Genomic DNA, 14,916 nt, shown 5'->3' with positions numbered 1-14,916 from the left:
TTTTTAATCATCTTTGGCTTCGACCACAGGATGTTTCCGTACAGCCGTTAGTTTTAATGTGTTTATGCATTTGACAGACACTTTTATCCAAAACAACTTGTATTGCATTCAAGGTATATTGTTTTACCAGTTCATGCATTGAATTCTGTGACCTTGGTGTTGCTGGCACCATGCTGTGCTGTTCGTAAAGTAGACATTCTTTTCACTGATGTCGAAGCTTTTATTTGTTTTGTTGTCCACACAGGCTGCTGCGCTTCATGTACGGCCCGTCGTTTCCTCCGTTTAAAGTGCCAGAGGAAGACGCCAGCCTCATCCCCGCTGAGATGGACAACGACTGTGTGTCTCAGACGTGGTATCGCTTTCTACACATGCTCAGGTGTGCAGTAAAACTGACTTTCTGTTTGAATTATGGAGAGACCTCCGCTATTTTTATTGTGATAAATTACAAGTTTTCAGAAATGCTGAAATAAATAATAGTAAACTGTAATGAAATACACATGAGACATGAAATTAATACAAAAGACTGTTCCAGGATAACAAAAAGTAGGTGCTTTAGGATGTAACTTTTATTTTATGTACTAGATCTACTGTCTAACGTCACACTACTATCATATTGTTTATAATACACATTTCCAGACACGTTCACTACAGTAATGTTACTTCCTACGATCTTACTGTTACACTGAAATTGTTCAGTCTAGTTCACTAACTGTTTTCGTTATCATATTATACATTCAGCTATGTTGACATTGCTGATTGTGAAAGATACACGAATAGTTAGTGAAACACCACATGTCGGCTAAATGCAGTCAATGTAACGTTATCATGGTACGAGCATGGAGCATTAGTTCAACGTCAAGCTGATAAAAGTAGCCTATTATTGTAACGTTGCAGTGGGAGTTTACAGAGTTCCCACCATGTTGTGTGATGCTTTCTCCGGTGTGTTGAAAGTCTCAGTGTGGCCGGTAGTGAATGCTCGCTCTTGAGATCGCACACGAGCACGAGCGCTCTTGTTGCAATCTGAAACATCACCACTAGAGGCCGCTAAAAAATACATAGAGCACCTTTAATAGGTTGAGTATTCAGAAACCAAATCAAGCTCTATTTGTTTAAATGACATGTCAACATGTCCATTCTGGTCATAGATACTAACACAAGTTGTTCAATTATCTCTCTCCCCTTCAGTAACCCTGTGGACCTTAGCAATCCCGTCATAGTGAGTTCCACCCCAAAGTTTCAGGAGCAGTTGTTGGGGGGAAACGGCGTTCCTCACGAGGTCATTCAGCACCCCTGCCTCAAACAGCTTCCCCAGATCTTCTTCAGAGCTATGAGGGGCGTCAGCTGCCTCGTGGACGCGTTCCTCGGTAAGATCCGTGAATATCTACATCATTCAGGGCTCTTTTATGAAATGCATTGGTTTTTTGGATGCTACTGTGTAGGGGTGGGCGATATCTCGATATTTAAAATATACAATAACACGATATGGATTTTGACACATCGTATATATCGATATATTGTTTATATTTAATTCTGATTTCGCCACTTTGCTTGTTTGCCTTCTCTGTGCTGTGCTCGCCCCCGCCTCCTTGCTTTTGTTCCCCCTCCCCTCGCGTGTTGTCTCATTCAACATGGCGGCGCCCGCAACCAGCCCAGAGGGTACAGAACTCGTCTAAAAAAAATCGTCTTAAATGCTGTCTTACATGCACTTCTTGAGGCACACACACACACTTGCAAACACACGCAAAGTCTCTCGCTCTCTCTCTCCCTCTCTGCCTTGCACACGCTACACGGTTTGAACATATTCACGCAGCCTTTCGAAAACCAGGACATTCTGTGTCCCGGAAGAGTGGATAAATTTCCCGGGACAGGTTATTAAAAACGGGACAGGTGGCAACCCTACCCATTGCCGTCGTTAAATTATTATTTTTGTATACAGGGAATTTTTTTTTTTTAAATGTCGCAGAAGCACTTTGTTCCTACATGAACTGCCTACCTCTTTGCACTTCAATAAAAAAAAGACTGTGGTATTTGGCATATTTGTTTTTGGGGGGTTATTTTTCCTGTAAAGATATCGAGATATATATATCGTATATCGAGATATATTTTTTGCTCCATATCGCCCAGCCCTACTACTGTGTTGCCATTACCATGATATTCCATAAAATAGCGTGTAAATTAATATGGTGGTCATTCAATATGTAGGGGTGGGAGATTTTTATTTTTTCTCTGATGTATCGTGATTGTCTTTTCCTGCAATTATGAACCGATTCTGAGATTTTATTTATTAATTTTGTTTTACCACATATGCATGATGGTACTTGTGTGCACTAGAGTCGTATTCTGTTTGCTTCCAGTTACACACAAACATACAAAACCATCAAACATACAGTATAAATCAGTTTTCCCCGAAGGTTGTGCCGTGTAAAATTATCAAATAATTAAAAATAGATGCTACAAATAAGAATAATTTATTGCGCTGTTGGGCCGAAACATTGAATCTCTCTATAATTTGTCTTTTTTTTTTACGAAATTATTGTTATTAGTCATTCTTTACATGTGTATGTGGGTTTATTTATTCAAGAAACACGATCTCTATCTAGCGTTTTTTGTATTTGAAAAGCGGAGAATAGTCTTTGCCATCTAGTCTAGAAGCAAATATAGTGTTTTAAATATTTTGTGCATAGCACTTCCTCTTCATCTTTTGCATCATAAGATCATCAGATTTCAACAACAACAAACAAACTGAGCACCCATATAAAGCTACAATACTCTTTATATCCTGTGCGTTGATGAAAACCTAATGCGATGCACGTAGTGCCTCAGATGCGGCTGTTCCAGTCACAGACAAACTATATCCGTCATTCGCTGGTCAAAAAAACTAAATTTGAGCTTGATTTTCATAAAATGTTATAATGAGACGTGCAAGTGTCTGACCACAGCTATATAAAGCCACAATACCAGCTTCGACGACAGTGTTTAATTAGATACGAGGTTTCCGCTCAACTGTGCCGATATGTAAATCATACTAATTGTGTTCCTAGCTCAAGTTTCACATCAAATGTGAGTACTACTTTTAATATAGCTTAATATCTAGATTTATATGCCATTTGAAGCAATGCATGTTCATGCAATTTTGTTATATTTTTATATAGTGGTGTGCCGTGGGATTTTTTACACTGGGAAACACTGATGTATATAAACTTGCATTAGTTTTTATAGTTGAAGCGAAATAATACAAGGAAGATCACAGGCTTCTTTGCACATCATATACGGTAAGTGTAATCAGGAATCGGATTATGATTCCCAGGCAATCATAATCGGATTGTGAGGTGACTAAAGATTCACACCTAATGGTGTGCTCTGCATATTATAAGGCTTTCCATTCATCATTTATTGCACTACAGTCTAATCTCAGATGTTGTTTTAGTCTCTGTGGTTTGATGCTTCTGATTATTGTTTGAATCTCAGTCGCAGTGTCTTTTTATTTCTAGGTGTTGCTGTTTCTAAGAAACTCGAGTGTCGTGAAACTCTGCCTCCTTCTGGTACTCATGCAACTGACTTTATTCAACTTTACTCAACCTATTTTAATTCCAAGTCCATCTGAAATAAATTAATTTACAATTATCACATGTAATTGCTATGATTTTTACAAGTTACATAATACATTTAAAGAAACTAGCCAGTTAGTCATCAGAAACATGACTTCGGATGTTAAAATATGTTCTCTAAACTAGGAGTAAGACTTGTGAATAACAAATGCAGTGTGTATGTTTGACTATGCAACATTACAGCGGAAAGGTATATTGTATCTGTAAGTCTATTTTTAAAGCAAAGCACAGTCTGGTTTAATTGACACAAGTTCAAGAACATTTAAAATCAGGCTTAAACTGAATAGAAATATGGATTGATTTGGTTAATTTGTTCGCACAGACCGTACTCAAGATGCTCCTTTCTGAATATATTCAATTGAAATTTGTTCCAAGAATGAACAAAGAGTGAAATGTCTGACCTCATTGTCTCAGTATAGTTAGTTATATTACACATGCTCAGTGGTTTGTCGCTCTTAGCTCACTATGGCCTGACATGTTGTGTCCTTCTCAGTTTCTAACATTTCTTTAGAGGTCTTGTTTTATGTTTCCTCAGGAGTCACAGTGTCTAGGAGCAATATTCGAGACAGACTTCCCTCTATAGGTACACTAAACCTGTCCAAACCCAATCAGTTAGTGACTAACAGTGGGTTTAGCCACCCAACACACTGATTCTGTTCATGGAGGTGTTTGGCTGCAATAGAAGGGCTGTGACTGTAATCACATCAGAAATAACGAGTTTTTCAAATTATGGTCATAATGTATGTTGTAATTCTTCTTTTTTTGAGGTTACTGTATCTTTATGTGTATAATCCCATTTTTTCCTCCAGGTGTTGCAGTTTCTCGGAACAATTTACGAGACAGGCTTCCATCTTATGGTATTTGTTAACGCGCCTCTGACTAATCAAGAGGGAGTTTGATGAGGACTGTAGATTTCGCGAGGTGTTTTGTGCAAACGCAAGCACTTTTAGATGTGTTGTGGAAATCAATTATACGTCATTAATTATCTTGATTGCCTTGTTTTTGCTCCCATGCGAGAGTAAAGGCACGTTCACACTAAGGATGATAACGATAAAGATATAGTTCTAAAAATCTTTCTAAATATAAAAGAATAGCAGACCACAATAACATCACAGAGAAACGATATCATTGGAAATTACTTTCAGATTGTCTTTATTTTCTTCCAGCTGATGAACGTTATAATAAACAGAACGATATCGTCCACTAGTTTGGACGCTAATATAGTCATCGTTGTCTTTATAGTAGGGCTGTGCAAAGATTAATTGCGATTAATTGCATCCAAAATAAAAGTTTGTGTTTACATAATATATGTGTGTGTGCTGTGGATAATTATTTTGTATACATATGCATGCATGTATATATTTAAGAATTATTTGCACGTAAATACTGTATATATATATAAATACATAATCTATATTATATATAAATATACATATTTTATATATGAATAACACATTTTCTTAAATATATGCATGTGTGTGTATTTATATATACAAAATAATTATACACAGCACACACAAATATATTATGTAAACACAAACTTTTTTATTTTGGATGCGATTAATCGCAATTAATCTTTGCACAGCCCTACTTTATAGTTATCGTTCTTGGTGTGAACGGGCCTTGAATCGGAATAAATGTGTGCATACTTATTGGTTGGTATCCAGTCTGCCTCCATATGTCATGTTGAGAAACAAAATCAAACTGATTTTAGACCCCAATTCTGTTTAAAGACCCCATGAAATAAGAATGTTGTGGTTTTTAGTCATTATCTGTATTTTTATAAGATCGTCTACATCCTTGATTATCCCAAAAAACACAGATATGCATATTTAAAATGTAAATTAAATGACAACATCATGAATAATAACATTATGAAATTGTTGTTCTTCAGTGTGTACTTTATTTACATTCTCAACCATCTAGAATTTATTGAATTTGAATCAGTCCAGTTGCTATTTTGCAAGGATTTGTAAACTAAAGGCTATTGGATATTTCGAAAAAAAGCAGACGAGGCCTTTGATGTCCTTCTCCAACTTCCTGTTTCTTTAATATGGGGTCTTTAATGTCCCCTGTGAGGTGACAGAGGTGGAGGTATACATAATGAAATGGCCCTGAAATATCAGCTTTCCTCTTACAGGCGACAATCAATACTTCCAGTTTAAATCTGTCTGTGGATCTTTCTGGAGAATAGGATGTCAAGGAGGGAGATCTGCTTATTTTGCTGACCAATCAGTATGACCACAGAGGGTTTAGGCAAATAACCAGATTTGAATGCAGGGGTTACCAGCATTTTCGGCCAATCATCTGCCCGAGCTGAAATGCTGTATGGAAATACATCCGTGATGATCTGACGTCTTTATTGGAACGAGTAGCAGGGTTGCATGAACAGGAGAACAGGTTTCTCTCGCGTTATAAGCATGACTAAACGAGTTGTAATTAAGAACTTGTCATACAAAATTATCGCCCTTTTTCCTACCTTGTCATCAAATATAATTTGCAAAGGACAAATCAAATCCTACAAAATCATTGCATACAGGTGAAACTCGAAAAATTAGAATATCATGCAAAAGTTTATTTATTTCAGTAATTCAACTTAAAAGGTGAAACTAATATATTATAGAGACTCATTACATGCAAAGTGAGATATTCCAAGCCTTTATTTGTTATAATTTTGATGATTATGGCTTATAGCTTATGAAAACCCCAAATAAAAAATTAGAATATTGTGAAAAGGTTTTAAGTCATAATCATCAAAATGATAACAAATAAAGGCTTGAAATATCTCACTTCGCATGTAATGAGTCATATAGTTTCACCTTTTAAGTTGAATTACTGAAATAAATGAAATTTTGCACGATATGCTAATTTTTCGAGTTTCAGCTGTATTTCTTTTTTTTACTCAGACTAACTAAGAAGTAGTGAAATGAAGGCTAGTAATGCGAGGGACATCTGTGTTTGAGTTCAAGATTATAGTGTGTGGATTAAAGGAATAATTCACCCAACAATGATAATCATTTACTCGCCATCACGTCAATTCAAACCCAGTCTTTCTGAGTCTCTTTTGGTTTTTTTAGGAGAATGTTTACACTGCTCTTTTACATTCTGTGAAAGCAGACGGTGGTCAGCACAAAAAAATCATCATAGTAGTGGACTACATTTAATTTGTCATCCACTGGCAGTCTTGACTTGAGAACCAATGGCATTTGACGTCTGTGAAGTGAAAACTTGCCACAACAAACTCACGACATAAGGGCGAGTAAATGATGACAGAATTAAACATTTGGGGTGAGTTATCCCTTTAAAGTTGGTGAATCTTGCACTACTGACCCAATCAGTACTCCCCATGAAGCAACATGTATATACATGTTACATTTTACACATAAAATAGTTTTATACAACAAATGTGCTGAAAATATCTATTCTACAGCGTGTATCCTGATTTGCATTATTGTTTTGTCATAGAGCTGAATTGTTTGGCCTTGCTTTTGACTTTAAAATGGCCAAATCCAAGAAGCATCAGATGTCGCGACATCCAAAAAGACTTTGCGTTTTTCTTATTTTAGGGCTGAAATGGATATGCTGCGATATTGTCCTGCAATTCAATAAACATTGGGCATGTTGGCAGGTGCTTTATGGCTGAATATGTGTCCAGACGTGATCTCTCTCAAGTGTTCTTGTGTTCTCGGTCTTCTTTTCTGTGTCATACTTAACCATTAGGTTTTAATTCTTTGGTTGTCTTGCTTCTCTACTTGTTTCGTTTGTCTCACAGGTATTTCCCGCCCCCGATCGGACAGTGCTCCGCCCACACCTGTCAATAGGCTCAGTATGCCGCTGGCCCCAATAATAACCAACACCACACCCCCCCACAACCGCAGGCACCGCCCCACCGCTGTTGCGAAGACCACCAGCAAAGCCTCAACGGTAGGAGCATCTAATCAGTGGTATTTATATAGCGCATCATGTAATACACGTCATGCCTGTAACCACTTCACCCGTGACTTATTCACGATACAGCACTAGCCTCCAAGTACCTTATTGCTTTTATAAAACGGTTACCACACTATACAAATATTGAAGCTAAAAAATATGCATCTATGCAACTTTCATGAATTAAAGTCACTAAAATAGTTCCTTCCGCTGGAAAAAATAGTCCCTGACTGTAAACAGCAACAGAAGTTACATTATTTTGCCATTATTATATTATTTTAGAGTGAGTCAGTCAGTGGAGAAGACTTTTTTATTGAAAGGACTGAAACTTGTGAACACGGAGAAGCAAGACGCAATTGACAAATGTCTAGCGTGTCACGGGAAAACCCCTTAATATTTAAACAGATATTTTATTATGAATATAGGACTGACCTGAAGGAAAATGCTATATCTACTGTAAATGCAGGTACACTCGCTTACTCGATCTCTCACAATACTCTACTCTAAGCTTCAATGAACAATATCAATATATGTTTACGTTGCTAAGTGTGGTTGCTAAGGGGTGTTGTGTAGTGATACATCAAACCGTTGGGTGAAGCGGTCATAGCCGTGAATAAAACATGGCTATTATTGACCAATCAGAATCAAGGATTGGAACTAACCGTTTTCTAAAGATTGTTTTAAAAGCAGCTAATAAACAGGAAAATAATAGTGTTAATGTTGCAGAATGCATCAATTATCAAACAAACTCAATTTCCAGCTGTAAAGCTGCTTTACAGAAGACAATAGTGTCATTAATCATCTCAGTTCAGTTCTCATCTGATAGTGTCAGTATCAATAATATTACTCAATATTGGAGGGATGCACCGATATTAAAATTTTGGGCGATACCGATAATTCTTTATACTTGAAAGCCGATAACCGATATATCGGCCGATAAATCTAAACCCAAATTTGTATATAATTTCTGAGAAACTGATTACAAAAACAAATGTCTCACCATTAAAATCTGTTTCTCAAGCACACAATTATAATGCTCTCATTATAATTTTATGTAGCCGATATGACAGACTGATGGACTTTCTACCACCTGATGGAGTTTTGGTTCCTTGCCATTGTCACCTTTTTCCACCTTTGTTGCTTGGCTTGCTTAGTTGGGGACATTAAATTTAACACTTAACTTAATATTCAACAATAATATTGATCTGCCTGCATTGACACTATTATACAAGAACTGAGCTGGACGATGACATCACGGTTTACTCCAGAGTGGTGGCGTAGCCACGACGGGGCCTGGGTGGGCCTAGGCCCCCTCATTTACATGTCCGGACATGTCTCAGATTTCTGATTGCTTAAAAAAAAACAAAAAAAACTTTAGGAGGCAAACATTTTTTTTAGTGATTATGTGAATTACATTGCGTAAACCAAAGTAATAGGCCTACTACCCACCAGATGAAGAAGGGTTTCCTCTCAGCCTCCACAGTAGCCTACATCAAATATTCATTTTATTATATTTTTCGTGTTCGCATTTATGAGGAAAAAACAATGTTACGGACGTGTTCTCCGTTACGGACGTGAGCGCTCTGAAAGCGGCACTAAAAGATGCTTTAAAACTTTCACAGAGACATCAAACAGAAAGCACAAACCCTTTCTTTAACCTGAATTTCGTTTGTATTAATTGTATCTTAATTTTAATGAATGTTTCATCAACCAATTGCCTGGATTTAATAAATAAGAAGTAAATATAGCAGACGATAGATAATCAGAAACGGAGGCGCCGGCGCGTGAACTGGAACTCAGCGTATAAGGTAGCCTACTTGCCTCACATGTCTACTTTTAAACAGAACAATTCAAAACGAAAGAAAACAGACTACAGACTGCTCTCTGCTTATGTAATCCTTATGAAATGTGCATTTCTCTCTGGCGCGGTCACTACTGAAGATCGCGAGTCACTCAGCATCGTCAACTTCATCTTAGCCGACAAAGAAAACACTTGTTTATTAATAAACAATTAAAATGTCTCCTTGCTATATTTTACATATTCATAATCATTACTTTTGCCGGTTCTTTGTGGCAGCTTTTAGGTGCTTTATTGGCAGCGCCACCCTTACATGTTACATGAGTCGCCACCGCATCACCGCACCCACCAGAATAGGTATATAAAATTCTGGCTATATATATATATATATATATATATGTTGCCCCCTCATTTAAAGACGGGACCCCCCAAAAATTTAATTCTGGCTACGCCCCTGCTCCAGAGCGGCTATGCATATATAAGTAAACTAAATTAATAACTTTTTTTTTACAAAAATGAAACTTTTTTGCATTATTTTCCTGTTATCTCTGTAAAGCTGTTTTAAAACACTCTGTATTGTAAAAAGCGCTATATAAATAAATGTGACTTGACTTCACTTTACTATATTTTCCTTTTTTTTGAAGTGATTCCAATCAAATTTCAAGCAATTCAAAACCATCCTGGTGAACATTGCGCATCTGAAGGAAATAATACATTGTTCATCAGCTTTAATATATTGGCCAAATTTTCTTATTGGGCCGATAACGATAATGAACATACACTCACCGGCCACTTTATTAGGTACACCTGTCCAACTGCTCGTTAACACTTAATTTCTAAGCAGCCAATCACATGGCGGCAACTCAGTGCATTTAGGCATGTAGACATGGTCAAGACAATCTCCTGCAGTTCAAACCAAGCATCAGTATGGGGAAGAAAGTTGATTTGAGTGATTTTGAACGTGGCATGATTGTTGGTGCCAGAAGGGCTGGTCTGAGTATTTCAGAAACTGCTAATCTACTGGGATTTTCACGCACAACCATCTCTAGGGTTTACAGAGAATGGTCCGAAAAAGAAAAAACATCCAGTGAGCGGCAGTTCTGTGGGCGGAAATGCCTTGTTGATGCCAGAGGTCAGAGGAGAATGGCCAGACTGGTTCGAGCTGATAGAAGGGCAACAGTGACTGAAATAACCACTCGTTACAACCGAGGTATGCAGCAAAGCATTTGTGAAGCCACAACACGCACAACCTTGAGGCGGATGGGCTACAACAGCAGAAGACTCCACCGGGTACCACTCATCTCCACTACAAATAGGAAAAAGAGGCTACAATTTGCAAGAGCTCACCAAAATTGAACAGTTGAAGACTGGAAAAATGTTGCCTGGTCTGATGAGTCTCGATTTCTGTTGAGACATTCAGATGTTAGAGTCAGAATTTGGCGTAAACAGAATGAGAACATGGAACCATCATGCCTTGTTACCACTGTGCAGGCTGGTGGTGGTGGTGTAATGGTGTGGGGGATGTTTTCCTGGCACACTTTAGGCCCCTTAGTGCCAATTGGGCATCGTTTAAATGCCACGGCCTACCTGAGCATTGTTTCTGACCATGTCCATCCCTTTATGGCCACCATGTACCCATCCTCTGATGGCTACTTCCACCATGTCACAAAGCTCTAATCATTTCAAATTGGTTTCTTGAACATGACAATGAGTTCACTGTACTAAAATGGCCTCCACAGTCACCAGATCTCAACCCAATAGAGCATCTTTGGGATGTGGTGGAACGGGAGATTCGCATCATGGATGTGCAGCCGACAAATCTGCGGCAACTGTGTGATGCCATCATGTCAATATGGACCAAACTCCCTGAGGAATGCTTCCAGCACCTTGTTGAATCTATGCCACGAAGAATTGAGGCAGTTCTGAAGGCAAAAGGGGGTCCAACCCGTTACTAGCATGGGGTACCTAATAAAGTGGCCGGTGAGTGTATATTGGCCGATACCGATATGGTGGCTGATTTATCGTGCATCACTAGAATATTGTCTAAACTAAAGTCCTGCCCTACATTTTTCTTTCTTGTTTATTATCCTCAGAAATGCTTCACATTATGCAATTAAAATGGATTGAAGTCCAAAAGATTTCAAAATAACAACACAACCTCATAAATGATCCTCGTCGGTGAAGCCTTGGGTTAAAAATCTAGGGGTTGTCTTTGATAATGGGCTGAAATTTGACAAACACATAAACACAGTGGTCAAATCATGCTTCTTTCAGCTCCGACTACTAGTAAAAGTAAAACCTATTCTGTCAAGAAAAAAATTTGGAAAATTAATTCATGCTTTTATTACTTCTAGATTGGATTACTGTAACTCACTCTGTTTTGGGATTAGCCAGTCAGCTTCATCCCGGTTGCAGATTGTTCAAAAACGGGACCACATCACGCCGGTTGTACGTTCTCTGCACTGGTTGCCTGTGCGTTATCGAGTGAATTATCAAGTGTTTAAATCTTTAAATGGTTCGGCCCCTCCTTACCTCTCGGATTTATTAACTGAATATCGTCCAGTTTTGTCTCTTCAGAGATTGTTATGCATTCTGAAGTCGAAGCTGAGATTGTTCGATCTGCATCATCACTGTCTGTTTTTAAATCTAAGTTAACTCATTTTTTAGATTTGGCATATAATCAATGAGGAAGTTGTATTGCATTGTGTTTTTTATTAATTATATTGTTTCGTCTTATGTTTTTATTGTGCCGCACATTGGTCAAGCTACTAGTGAAACTCGAAAAATTTTAATATCGTGCAAAAGTTGATTTATTTCAGGAATTCAACTTAAAAGGTGAAACTAATATATTATATAGAGACTCATTACATGCAAACTAAAATATATCAAGCCTGTATTTGTTATAATTTTGATGATTATGGCTTACAGCTTATGAAAACCTTATTCTAATTTTGAATTTGGGGTTTTCATAAGCTATAATCCATAATCATCACAATTATAACAAATAAAGGCTTGAAATATCTCACTTTGCATGTAATGAGTCTCTATAATATATTAGTTTCATCTTTTAAGTTGAATTACTGAAATAAATAAAACTTTTGCACGATATTCTAATTTTTCGAGTTTCACCTGTAGGTTGTGATTAATGGTGTTAATCACATTGACATTAATTTACTCTCCACTCCACAGACTGGCCAGACCAAAGTGTCGCACCAGCCGTCTTCCACATCCCCTCTCTCCAGCCCAAACCAGACGAGCTCCGAGCCCCGACCGCTCCCGGCGCCGACCCGGCCCAAGGTCAACAGCGTGCTGAACCTGTTTGGCCAGTGGCTGTTTGACGCTGCGCTGGTTCACTGTAAACTCCACTCCGGCCTGAGCAGAGACAGCAGCATGACCGGTATGACTGTAATACCCGTTATAATCAATCCTGCGGTCACCCGTTTTCCTTTGTTTTCATTTCTCTACTTATTTTACCTGTTGAGGGTGTTTTTATTTCTTTTTCTTTTACAAAATATTCCTACCTGCAAGATTGTACCACATTCAGGGTTGGTGTTACACTAGCGTAGATTTCTAGAATTTCGAGATGTTCTGGATTTTATGATTGTTTGTAAGTGAACATCTTATAAAAATAAAAAAAGATGTCATTCGCCAGCCATACACGCATAGAGACCTAAAATTGTATTTAAAATACAATTAAATGACAGCAAATTGTATTTCTGTAGCTCAAGCTCAAACAGTATATCATGACACTAGCAAAAACTAGCACAGGTCATTGGTTCGATTCCTAGGAATGCATGAACTGATAAAAATGTGTTCCTTAAAGGGATAGTTCACTTTGAAATTAATTTTTGATATGTTTTAGCTTACCTCAAGGGCATCCTAGATGTAGGTGTCTTTGTTTCCGCAGTAGTTTCAATTGTGATATTTTTAGGTCAAACCGTTCTTGTCTGTCAGTCATATAAAGAGGGTCTATGGTCAACACCTCAAAGAGCATGCACAGAGAAGTCCAAATTAAACATGATTTAATGACTCGTAAATGTAAGTACACATTGATGGGCTAAGACACGAAACGAGCGGTTTGTGTGAGAAAACGAACAGTATTTATATCGTTTTTACCTCTTGTAAACACAGCCACGTCCAAGTGATCTGAGGGCGCCGGCGCTTCGGTCTGTGCGTTACAAGAGGTAAAAACGATATAAATACTGTTCGTTTTCTCACACAAACCGCTCGTTTCGTGTCTTAGGCCATCAATGTGTACTTACATTTACGAGTCATTAAATCATGTTTAATTTGGACTTCTCTGTGCTGCTCTTTGAGGTGGTGACCATAGACCTGCATTATATGACTGACAGACAAGAACGGTTTGACCTAAAAATATCAAAATTGAAACTACTGCTGAAACAAAGACACCTACATCTAGGATGCCCTTGAGGAAAGCTAAAACATATCAAAAATTAATTTCAAAGTGAACTATCCCTTTAATGCAATGTATGGTTGTGTTCACACTTGGTAGGTTTGCTTCAATTAAATTGAATTCTGGTGCGTTTGCTCTGTTAGTGCGGTTCATTTGAATAAGTGCCATCCGAACCGAAACAAGCTGTCCGCTTACAAACGAACCCTAGTGCGGTTCGACTGAAATATGATCTAAACGAACAAAAAACAGGAAGTGATGTAGTGTCGCCCATTACAGTTCAGTACAGGCATCAGAACCACGTGTTCTTGCAGCAGATCTTGCAGCATTTTGCATTGTTTAGGATGTTCGGTAAGTTGTGTCCAAAAAATATACGTCAGAAAAGCCGTTTTTGTATCTTTAGGTTCGGTGTTAAAAATAACTGAGCGCTAAGCCCAACCAGGACTAAATGTATAATTTAAATGTTTGGTCCGGACCAAAAGAAGTGTGAACACGCCCTAAGTCAGTTTGGATTAAAGCGTCTTCCAAATGCATAAATGGAAATGAAAAAACATGCATTGATAAATCTGTCGATAGATTTTAAAACTGATCCAACTGGACATGACAAATATTAGCCGATTAAGTGACTCTATTGGTTTATTGCTATTTTTACATGTATGTTAAAAAGTTAAAGTAGATTTATGATTCAGCTATTGCACTCATGTCAACTGAAAAGTTCTATTGTGTGAATAAATTACTAGCAAATAGGCATTTAATTTGATGAGAATGTGTGATTAATCCAGTGTTTTATGTAGTAAATTGATTGAAATCATTATGTGGAGTTGATAGCGTTGCGTACATCTTTTCTTTTCTTGCATTTGTTTTTGTTTAGCTTTAATTTGTGCATGATTGGTAATTTTTAATGGTCTCCCTGTGTCTGTAAAACCACAAAAACAGAACAATAGTTTACTGAACTCTACTATTACTGCTGTTCTTTGATTTGTTTCCATTTTATCTCTGTTATCTTGCAGCAACATTTTTCCAAATTCTTCTTTCTTATAAATCTTGTAAGTAGGAACACAAGCTTTACCAGTTGCAGTTATTTGGTTCATTTCAGTTTGTTTACTTCAATCTTTTTCTTTCGTTACACTGTCACTCGTTCATTGTTGCAGTACTTGTTTTCTTGGGGC

The 14,916-nt window shown here is 37.6% G+C and overlaps 1 protein-coding gene across 10 annotated transcripts in view; it reads left to right on the top strand.

Moving 5' to 3' along the window:
- Positions 1-14,916, top strand: part of ralgapb (Ral GTPase activating protein non-catalytic subunit beta) — a 68,606-nt gene that overhangs the window by 16,426 nt on the left and 37,264 nt on the right. For 4 of the 10 annotated variants that reach the window (XM_056237582.1, XM_056237581.1, XM_056237579.1 and 1 more), the window contains exons 6-13: positions 245-376; positions 1,186-1,364; positions 3,492-3,542; positions 4,144-4,191; positions 4,418-4,465; positions 7,381-7,532; positions 12,526-12,733; positions 14,758-14,793. In XM_056237582.1, coding sequence (XP_056093557.1) covers positions 245-376; positions 1,186-1,364; positions 3,492-3,542; positions 4,144-4,191; positions 4,418-4,465; positions 7,381-7,532; positions 12,526-12,733; positions 14,758-14,793 — 854 coding nt within the window. The remainder of the gene's footprint in view (positions 1-244; positions 377-1,185; positions 1,365-3,491; positions 3,543-4,143; positions 4,192-4,417; positions 4,466-7,380; positions 7,533-12,525; positions 12,734-14,757; positions 14,794-14,916) is intronic. The other 6 variants (XM_056237585.1, XM_056237584.1, XM_056237583.1 and 3 more) reach the window with 3 other exon arrangements.

Source organism: Rhinichthys klamathensis, unplaced genomic scaffold, assembly GCF_029890125.1.
Source record: "Rhinichthys klamathensis goyatoka isolate OS25496 unplaced genomic scaffold, OSU_Roscu_1.1 h1tg000488l_1, whole genome shotgun sequence".
Taxonomy (NCBI): domain Eukaryota; kingdom Metazoa; phylum Chordata; class Actinopteri; order Cypriniformes; family Leuciscidae; genus Rhinichthys; species Rhinichthys klamathensis.
This window is presented reverse-complemented; position numbering and strand designations above follow the sequence as displayed.